General features: G+C 40.9%; 1 protein-coding gene across 1 annotated transcript; it reads left to right on the plus strand.

Annotated features, from left to right (window-relative positions):
• The first annotated feature begins 143 nt into the window (after positions 1-143).
• On the plus strand, positions 144-10246 carry LOC308292126 (zinc finger protein 706). Its single transcript, XM_080734383.1, has 4 exons — positions 144-185; positions 4420-4563; positions 6081-6208; positions 7095-10246. Exons 2-3 carry the CDS (start codon positions 4429-4431, stop codon positions 6174-6176), a joined length of 231 nt encoding a protein of 76 aa, XP_080590509.1. The 5' UTR covers positions 144-185; positions 4420-4428; the 3' UTR covers positions 6177-6208; positions 7095-10246.
• Positions 10247-10826: the final 580 nt, after the last annotated feature.

A 10826-nucleotide genomic window follows, 5' to 3' on the forward strand; every position in this document is an offset into this window, starting at 1 on the left:
GACACCCTCTAAGACACCCTCTAGGTAGCTCACAGTTGTGAGCTATATTGCTGTTCGCCGCCGAGCCACTATGGGGCACAGTGCATGAACATCAATACAATTTCAAGGAATTGGTAACGCATTAATGTTTTGGGTCATTCTGGTCCAGAAGGGAAACGACAGAAGAGCAAAGAGAGAACTCCAAGGTAAATACGATGCTAAATAAGAGTGCCGCCCGGCCCCGAGGTATTAACTTTGTGTTGCTCATCGCGCAGGACGTCGTACGCACAGAGTTATAGGTCGTACGTATATTTTTTAAACGATCTGTAAAATAAGAGCCATTTGTTATCGTAGCTGTTTTAGCTATAAAAAAACGGCTAAGGTTAGCAAGCTTAGCTGCCTTAGCAATTATTAAGGCGGTGCCGGTGGAGAAACTAAGGCCCTACTGGTGCCTCAGATGCTCAGTTTAATCCGTTATTTCAGTGCTTCCCAAAAGTCCTCATTTCAAGGCCCTCCGGTGCTGTTGGTACACATTATTAACATTAATTATACCCCAGAGACCGCCATGAATAACTGACAGGGTACACATGGAAAGGGTCCACTTGGTTCCTATTGCTCGTCAGTCCCATGGGGGTCCACGTCCTACGGACCCCATATCTGTCAATGTTCCTTAAAGGCGTACGTCGGGCTTCGCTTGAGGTGCCGATCACTAAAATCGATAGGTTGATTCCGCCAGCTACAATGAGGTAACACCTAGCTAATGAACACCACACTTGAGTTGAGCTAAAAGTTAACGTGAACTGTTCAAACGTTTTGGTTTGTTTTGATAACCATAAGCAGGGCTGCCAATTGGAGAGTCAGAATACAGGAGAAATGGGGGGTCTTTTTTTTATCGTATAATCAGTGTTTTGTGAATACCCTGGACAGATTTTAAGTAGCTTGATTCAGTATTTAGATATGTAATATTGGTGTTATCAGACACACCCCCTTCCTATACAGACCATTGTAACTTAAACTCCATTTTAATCATGATAGATTCATTGAAAACACCCGTCCTTTTTTTGACGGATTCAGGAGGGTTGTCAGCCCAGACCATAAGTAATGTAATAGCTAATGGTCGTGTAAAAATGAATTGAGACTGGCGGATTGTAAAGTTTCACAAAGTTATAAACTCATTTAAAAGTTTGGATGAATTGACACACTGTGCACATGGGCATGGCTGTGGTGGTTACACCCCGCCATTCCGAAACACCGCTATTCCGAACGTTGACTTCTAACCCTAACCCTACCCCTAACCCTAACCCTACCCCTAACCCTAAACCTAACCCTAACCCTGCTTCGGAATAGCGGTGTTTCGGAATGGCGGACTGTTGCCGGCTGGGGTGAGAGGTATGTCTTTGTCTAGTCCACAGCTTTAATATATAAACAAGGCATATGAAGTCAGCTCAAAAATATTTAGTGACCTCATGAGAAGTGGTTCCCTCTGACGTTACACAAACAGCTAGCCGCAAATTTCAACTATAGATTTTTTTTTGTGTTTGTCTAGAAATATGTTGAATCTAGAGTTGCAACACTAACTGGTCGCCCCATCTGGGCGGTATGGTGTAAAATTTGTTAAGAAATTCTACAATAAACTGGGCGTCAGAAGTTTTAAACTTGCCACAGTGACAACTGATGAAGTGTTTAAAAAATTGAGCGCCCTACCTCAACACAAGGCCACTGGCCTTGATAAAATTCCAGCTAGATTTCTCAGAGATTCAGCCGCCACCATTGCGCCAATCATTACCCACATAATTAACCTTTCCATCGAACAGGGTCATGTCCCACAGGACTTCAAACTAGCAAAAGTAACCCCCCTGCATAAAAAAGGTAGCAAACTAGACCCTGGAAACTACTGTCCCGTTTCCATTCTTAGCTCCATATCCAAAGTCATGGAGAAAATAGTCTACGAACAGATTGCAAGATATCTCGATGAGAATAATCTGATTTACGAGTTCCAATCTGGATTCAGAAAATCTCATTCCACTGACACATGCCTTCTCTATTTGACTGACCAAATCAAACGCGAAGCGGATGACGGCAAATATAGCGGCATGGTCATGATGGACCTCCAGAAGGCATTTGACACCGTAAATCATTCTATTCTGATTGAGAAACTAAAAGCCAACGGTCTTGACAGCGCAGCAGTGAGTTGGATGCAATCTTACCTGGTGGGGAGGGAACAGGTGGTGGAGATTAACGGTACCCTGTCCCCCCCCCCCCTCCCAGTAAGCTGTGGTGTTCCTCAAGGTAGCATACTGGGACCTCTGTTGTTCCTAATATACGTGAACGACATGGCATCTGCTTGTGACTGCAACCTGTTCCTGTTCGCGGATGACTCGGCTCTCCTAGTCTCGGGCAAGGACCACTTGCAGGTTGAAAAGACACTTAACTCTGAACTAAGTAAGATCTGCACATGGCTTAACGACAACAAATTATCAATTCACCTGGGAAAAACTGAGTCCATCCTCTTTGGATCAAATCATAACCTCAACAAAGTCAATAACTTCACAATCAAAGTGGATGACAAGGTCATAACACGAAAAAACGAAATATCTTACTTAGGATGTATCCTTGAAGCTAATCTTTCCAGTGAAAAGATGACCTCTAAAGTAATAAATAAAATCAACCAACGAACTCATTTCCTACAGAGGATCGCCCCAATGGTCAATTTCAACACACTGAAGACCATAGCTGGTGCAATAAACCAGCCCCTCTTTGACTACGGAGTCCACGTATGGTATTGTGACGCCCCACAAGCCCTGAAAACTAAACTCCAAACAGCCCAAAATAAACAAATTAGGGTCCTGCTTAACCTTCCCTATCAGACTCACCTCACCGCTACTCACCAGTTAAGAGTGGGGTGGCTCAGAGTAGATGACAGAGTACAGCAACTTGCAATGGGCCTGGTGTACAAGATACACTACACCACTATGATACCCAAGTACCTGTCAAAATACTTTATAAACATTAAGGATGTCCATAATTACAACACCAGAGGCAGCGCCACAGATCACTTTCAACCCAGAGTCAAAACCAACAAAGGGTCAAACTCTTTTTTCTGCTATACCACCAAAATGTGGAAAGCCTTACCAAAGGCCATTAAGGAGTGTGGATCACTAGCATCCTTTAAAATTGCCCTGAAAAACCACTTACAGGCAGCAGCCGTTCGAAACTGGTAAAAAAACTAACCTAGCCCAACCCTACCCTCCCCTGCCCCTTCATTGTATATACTTAGTGTTTGTTTAGACTCTTTTTTTTGTTCTCTCATTTTTCTTTTCTTTACATATCTACTGCATAGTACTGTGTTCTATTCGTCTGTCATTCAATGTTATATGAGATACTTAAATGGTTTCCTGTGGAAATAAGCTTAGTCTTTTCATGGATCTCCTTTTAGTAGACCTTGTACCAGTGAACTGTACCGTCATGAAACTGTACCTTTTCCTATGCAAACTTCTAATAAAGTCTTCAATCAATCAATCAAACCACTGGCAGCCCATGCATCCAAACAGAAAAGTGCTAAATGATTGCATTAAACGATTTTAAACTCAACAACCTTGCAGCTGTAAGAAAAGATTAATTTGTTTGTTTCATGAAAATCCACCGTAGTCATGAGTCAAGAAATTCCATGCAGGTGATTATTTTTCTAAAGTTTAGGTAGTTTGGAAGCAAACAGCCAACTCTTTGGATGTCAGAATTCTGTTTTATTTTGTGGTGTTGTTTTGTGTTGTAGCAAGTGATACATTTATGAGAAATTCAAGTGTAGGTATTTGCACTGCCCTGCCAATTGACCTCAAGTGGAAACCCTTTAGAATTTAAAGGTGTATTCAGTGATAATGAAAGTGGCCGGGGGTCATCTTCTCCCTTACTGGCCTTACAGCGTGGAAATGTTTAGTTTTTTATAGATTTTTTACACCATTATAATGTTCTCGTTTTGATCATTAGACCCAATCACTGAATCTCAGTAGGCCTACGTTTTCAGCTTCAGGATATGTATGTTACTGATTTACTACCAGACTGTGGCATTTTATGAGTTCAGTAGTTTACAATCTAGGCATTTAGCAGACGTCCTTAATTCAGAGCGACTGTGGTTCTCAAAACTTTTATTTTGACCATCATAACTAAACATAACGTAACTACGGCTACCCTGATTGGTCATACTCTACCCTGATTGGTCGAGGACTGGCTGGCCACCTCTGAAAACCAAATCTAGCTATGCTCGCAACACTGGCCCTGGTGGAAGTCCTTATATGGTCAGCATACATTCTAGTGAGGAGAATGAATGGAAAATGTACCAATTATATTTTTATTTGAATGAAATACAATCACTGAATATACCTTTAAGCATTCAAAGGTATATTAACAACACACAGTAATCGCGTATGTCGTTCCAATCCACAGCTAAGGGCCATGGCACGTGGGCAGCAGAAGATTCAGTCCCAGCAGAAGGCTGCCAAGAAGGCAGCAGACAAGAAGAAGGGCCAGGCTGCTGATCAGAAGACTGCGGCCAAGGCGGCCTTGGTACACACCTGTCCCGTCTGCAGGGTGAGTAACATCTATCTATAAACTAGAAATACTGTTCCTACGAAACAGTGTGGGCTCGCATGAAACACCATGTATGGGCACAAAGATACCCAACAGGCACTCCAACATATACGGGCATAAAGATCTGCCCAACCGGCACTCCAACATTACTTCCCCTACATTCAATCCCTCAGATCCCTTATATAAAGATCCCCATACAAAACATTTCATGCGCGTGGTGTTGTTATTTATATCAGGTCGCACTTGTTGGTGGTGATGTCACCAAGAACGCTGCTCCCTCATTGGCTAAAGCCTTTGTAATGTCGGCCAGTCTTTTGAGGAGAATAAACTTGGTCTATTAGGCTGGACTCACACATATGCGTGAAACATCTTCTCCGTATCGTCTGAGAATGGCCCCTGGGGGCGCCGTACTAATGCATTGTCAATGGAAGGTTGTTTGGTTTTTGGTCGTTGCCGTGTCTCTTGCTCAACCACAGCCTGTCTTTTGGCCAAGAGACACGGCAACGACAAAACACCAAACAACCTTCCATTGACAATGCATTAGTACGGCGCTCCCAGTGGCCATTCTCAGACGATACGGAGAAGATGTTTCACGCAAATGTCTGTACGGCGCCTTAAGATTTGGGAGAACATACTGGTCTCGCCTTTCAAGAATGCTGCTCCTAATTGGCTAAAGGCCCTGCCTTTGTACTGTCGGTAATTTCTTTTAGGAGAATAAACTCGGTCTATAAAGATTTGGGAGAACATACTGGACTCGCCTTTCAGCGAGCACGCAATTAGTCAAAATCTCTCCCTGTCTGTGTTTACGCCTCTAGCCAATCACAGGCCACGGGCCGTGTAAAACATCGAAAACAACACATCATTTAGACTGTTGTTGAAATCTGTTGGGACTTAAGAGGTATGGCAATAATGCCATTTATTTTATTTATTTTTACCCATTTTTGTGAACATTTGGAAAAGAAATCTATATTTTATGTTAATCTCTTAATGTTTGGTATTTAAAATAAATCTGTTATTAATTTTTGGTATTTCCAAAAACATTTTCAGAACCCATTCAGGCCGGGTACACATTTTAGTGTATGGGAGGGGCTTACAGTACATGTACAGTATGTAGCAACATATTTGTTTTTGTAGGCTAATTTCTGATTTAGGCCTAACTATAGGTTAGGCCTAAATGGGTTAATATTTCCAATGATAAAGAGAAGTTATTGCTTCAGAGGCAAAACGATTTACAGGATTATCTATTCTGTAACACAGTGGTTCTCAACCTTTTCAGGCTCAGGGCCCACTTGAAAATCTGGAAAGCGCATGTGGCCATTCATCTTCTACATCAATGTGGTGTAAATATGAAGCCTAAAGTTCTGAACCCTTTCACTGTGCAGTGGAATGCTGTCAACTTTGTATGGGCTCATGCAGTTGCTTATACAGCAGCACACAGGATAGATTTCTGCTGTGGTGGTTTAGAAACTAATGATTTATTAAAATACATTATTTATCTTCTCTCTATTCCAATCCAGACACAGATGCCTGACCCCAAGACATTCAAACAGCACTTTGAAAGTAAACATCCCAAGTCCCCCATGCCCCCTGAGCTGGTTGATGTTCAGGCATAAACGAGCACTGCCTAGATTGGACCAAAAGCTCGGTAAGAACATTGACTGTACTACTAGAGTACTACAGCAGTGGCTCAGGAGGATTCCGAAAGGTTCCAGGTTCGATTCCTGGCTCCTCCTGGCCAAGTGTCCTTGAGCAAGACACTGAACCTCTTAACTGCTCCTGATGAGTGGGTTGGTGCATGGTTTCCTCCACCATCGGTGCGTGAATGGGTGAATGTGAAGTACATTGTAAAGCGCTTTAGAGAAAAGCATTACGTAAATACAGTCCATTTACCTTTTTTTTTTTTGAGCGGTGCAAACCGCTCCTAGCTGTGCGTGTGTCCATAGCCTTTTTCCTCAGCGTTTTGCTATATAGTAAAATGTGTGTGCGTAGCATCATGTTTGTCTGGTGATGTCATATGTCGTATGTCTGTAGCCTTTTTCCTCAGCGTTTTGCCATAGTAAAATGTGTGTACGTAGCATCATGTTTGTTCGTAGCCTTTTTCCTCAGCGTTTTGCCATAGCAAAACGTGTGTGTGTAGCATAGCCTGTACATCCTAGACTCAAATCCTAGTCTGAAGATGTTATGCAAGCACGACCACCGCTCACTTCACATTGGGTGTGATTTTTTATATATATATATATAGTTTGATTAGTCTATGCAATTCAATTATGATGACCAAACTTGGTACCATCATTATGTCTGTCCAAGATCTCTTCTGGATTAGGCTGCTCCTCGTTCCTCGTTTATCTCAAATATTTTTATATTATATTAAATACTGGTTATTATATTAGTGTATTCATTTATTTTCAGTATGGCCCCAACGACACCCATCTCAAGCTAAATGTTACTCTGGAGGTGGAGATTTTGAGTTATGTCTATGTATACAGTATATATATCAAGATATGTTTATGTGAAATGCTCTCATTTTCCAGACACAGTGACCATGGCTTGAAGGTTGAAACACACAATGAAGATGGGATGGATGTTGGCGATGAACACTGGGACCTGGCAGTTTTAGTGGGGGTGGGTGGGGGGGAGTATGCATGTGCGAGTGTGTGCGTGAGCATGAACTGAATGAAGGGGCAGACGTACACCAGCACCCTTTTTTTAATATTTATTTTGTGTACAGCTACCCCATAATATTCCAAGAGGGGTTGTTCCAGGAAGCGGTACCGCTGTGTGTGGAGGAGAATTTATTGTTGTGCACCAAAAATAGCCAATCCACAAGATCAGCGCGTCGCATCGCAAGTTCGCAACTAAGGATCAGGCTTCCGCCAGCTAGCTATGGAGATCATTCTTGTAAAGTGTTATCAAAACCCCAGCTTTTGGCATGGAGGTCACATTGAGCATTAGTCGAATGGGACAGCTAAAAGTGTTACCAAGAGTCTGTGGGCAATGACCTTGTTTTGCTTTTTTGAACAACCCCCTATAGTCCACGACAAGGTATAAATGGCACATTTCTGAACCCTTGACCACAATGGCTATAGTGCTGCTGTTGGACAAAAACACTATGTAACTCAGCCTCTTCCCCCACCCTGTTCATTTGAATTGGAGTAGATTCTGTGTATAAAGTAACCTTGATGGTATCAGAACCATTTATTTCAGTTCATTTCAGTTGTCAGTTAAAATGTATAAAAACCCACACTGCTCTTAAAGTAGCTCTTCATTCCTGGAAAACCTACCTTTTGGAGCTACATGGGTTTTTAATTTTTTTATTTCTTTGTCAACAGTAACAAAGCCTGATTTATACTTACTTGCGCACAGGTGTCACCCACACAAATTAGATGATCTGCAAGCTCATAACACATGGCACTGAGACCCACTGAGCTTGTAGGTCAGCTATTTTTGCTGCACAACACCGGCATGACGCTTAAGTATAAATTGGGTTTAACTTCTAGCCTCTGCTGCTTGTTCTCATTCAATACCACCTAGACAAAACAGTACCTCACGCTGGACCACACACTTGAGAGCTGGCGTCGTCTGACGTTTTCTTACTCACTCTTTTGTTGTAGAGCTGGGCGATATTGACAGAATCACATATTTTTTACCTAATACCTCTTTCGATAATGTGATGGTATTTCAGGAATGACTATGGGATTGTGTGTCTACATAAAGCCTTTTGTTAGTTGCCAGCGCCATTCTTTTTTTGCATTTGTGTGATGTACTAGGAGCACTCCTCTTCGCCGTGCCACGCGTTGCGGTTCATCGCCCTGTGGGGCCTTTTCAACCAAAAGAACCTTGGTTCAAGAACCAGTGCTGTTCAACTTTCTTGGAACCTTGGTTCGTTCTTGCGAACCGGCTTGCGTTTCCACCAGATTGAACCAGAAGAACCATGGATTTTGTGGTTCCCGTTCAGAACCAACTTTTACGGTTTGGAACCAACTCGGTTCTCGGTGGAAAAGCTCACCTCTGGTTCATCCCATAGGTGGGAGAAAGAACCCGAACCGGTTCTCTGCCGTCGAAAAGCGCCCTCTGTGTCCAGACTTTCTTAGGCGGAGTGCCCTGGGCACCTCGAGTAGTTTAAGTTCAACTTTTGGAGATAAGCGCCACTTATCAGTGTCACTTTCCTATGCAGGGGGTTGGAGGGACATGCTCTCAACATGATTTCCAAAGCCTTCTGCTGCAGCTGTCACTCAAAAGATGCTTTCTATGGAGATGGAGTAATGTGATTATAATGACCAAGCAGCATTTTCACATGAAAGGAATTTAACTTGGTGCATTGCTCTTACAAGCAATATTACAATAAATCCCATTGAATTCCTATATCACAATATCGATATATTGCCCAGCTCTACTTTGTTGCGCTCATCATCATGAAGCAAGTTTCCCCAAAATGATCTTGGCACTAAGATCACTTTGTTCCAAATGAAGCAAGTGTGATCATAGTGTCAGCATGATTTTGGTTCCAGTCTTCAATTTCTTACGAGTATTTGTATAGGCCCCAAACCTGATCCTCCTTGATCATTTCAGTTGTTAGTTAAAATGTATAAATTAGTTGAAGGGTTTCATTTAAAAAAAATGATAGGACTCTATTTTAAAAATCGGAAGATCAACCAACATTACTTAAGTACAGATAGATAAGTACTATCAATGTGTGTGATCGATCAACCCTGTTGTTGTATTGCATGAAGCATGTGTTAAACATAGTTTGGCAATTGGCTGCTCCAACTGTTTATTACACTTAATCCTTAAAGTATTCTCCACCCTCCATCAGGCGCAGTACAATTTAATACGTTCTACTAGACATAATATTCTTATCTGGCTTGATAAGACGGGGATGATCAATTGGAATGATTGCTATATCAGGCCTGTATTTGCATTTTATACCATAGGTAAGGACGCTGTTTTGGAAGAATGGCATAATTCTTTGAATATTTGTTAAAAAGTTATTATGCACATTGATGATAAAGGTCATGTAAATGATATGCTATAACGCTAAATCGATAGTTTTTTTAATGCATGAAAAGGCACTCTTTAGATAATGTAAAATAAAGTAAATGGGGTAAAGAAAACATTTTGTGCAGTCTGCAGGCAGTGGAATAAAATACCTTTTAGGGTAAGAGATGGCTATATTTCTCCTGTGGATTTAATAAAGGTCTACTCTTCCCTATAATGGATACCATGGATTTCACTGAGCGAAATAAAATATCTGTATATATATATAGCTGTCTATCTGCATCCCTATTCTCCAAAATATCAGAATTCGTATCAGTCTTGACAATTCCATGTCTGACAACCTCTAATTATATTGTCAAAACCTAACCTAGTTTTGTAAAAAACACAAATGTCAAGATGATATAGTAATGGTACTGGTACATTAGCTACTTGCCAGTTATTCTCTTGAAGATTAGGGATACTTCAATAATTGTCCATTTCATTTTAAATTGAATGAAACCTTTCAATTGATAGTAGCCCCAAGGACTGATATTTTGCTACTTGTTTAGCATCCAAAACGTAGCTGGTGTTTTGGTTAAAGATATATTTGCTAGCATTGGGCAAACAAAATTTACTTCATGTTTGTACTGTTCTGTTATTTTTGTTGCTTTTTACCCTTTTCAATAAATTTAAATGTGTATTTAAAGTTGCTATTTTGCTCTGTTCGTCTTGTACATGAGGACAATTCGATGGACTATGTAGTTAATAAATGACACATGAAAGATAAGTTGTAATTCCCATACTGAGATCTGTTAATTTGAGCCAGTTGCTACAGTATGCACGTAGCCTATACCACCTAAATGTTCCAAATCTGACCCATGACAGGTCACTTTCTCAGTCTATTGTAGTTTATCAGATAATGCAGAAATGCCATAATAAATGTATATAAAGTTATTACACCACACTGCATCTCTAGTTGAGTTGGCTTTTGCAATGCTGTTATACACACATGCCATCTCAACAAATGTAACACATTCCAAAAATAAACTTTACTTACATTAAATTAAATAGACAAATATAACATAGGATTAATTGTTAACATTGTTTAAAAATGAAAGTGAGCAGAAAATAATACAATAGATATTTAATTGTGAAACTGATGAATGACAGAAATAGCTTTGTACAAAAATACACGAACGCTACGAATCTGTAGGTCTACTATTGATAATAAATGCTCTGAATAGAAATAGATGGATAAATGATTCAGTGACGATACCTCATCGTTGGTC

The sequence above is a fragment of the Nannobrachium achirus genome (genome assembly GCF_963921795.1).
Source record: "Nannobrachium achirus genome assembly, chromosome: 10".
NCBI lineage: Eukaryota > Metazoa > Chordata > Actinopteri > Myctophiformes > Myctophidae > Nannobrachium > Nannobrachium achirus.

Excerpts from the sequence above, each read along its gene's own strand:
- LOC308292126 (XM_080734383.1), top strand. The coding sequence starts at position 4,429 with ATGGCACGTGGGCAGCAGAAGATTCAGTCCCAGCAGAAGGCTGCCAAG. Across the intron at positions 4,564-6,080 it reads ACACCTGTCCCGTCTGCAGG|ACACAGATGCCTGACCCCAA; the intron begins GTGAGTAACATC and ends ATTCCAATCCAG.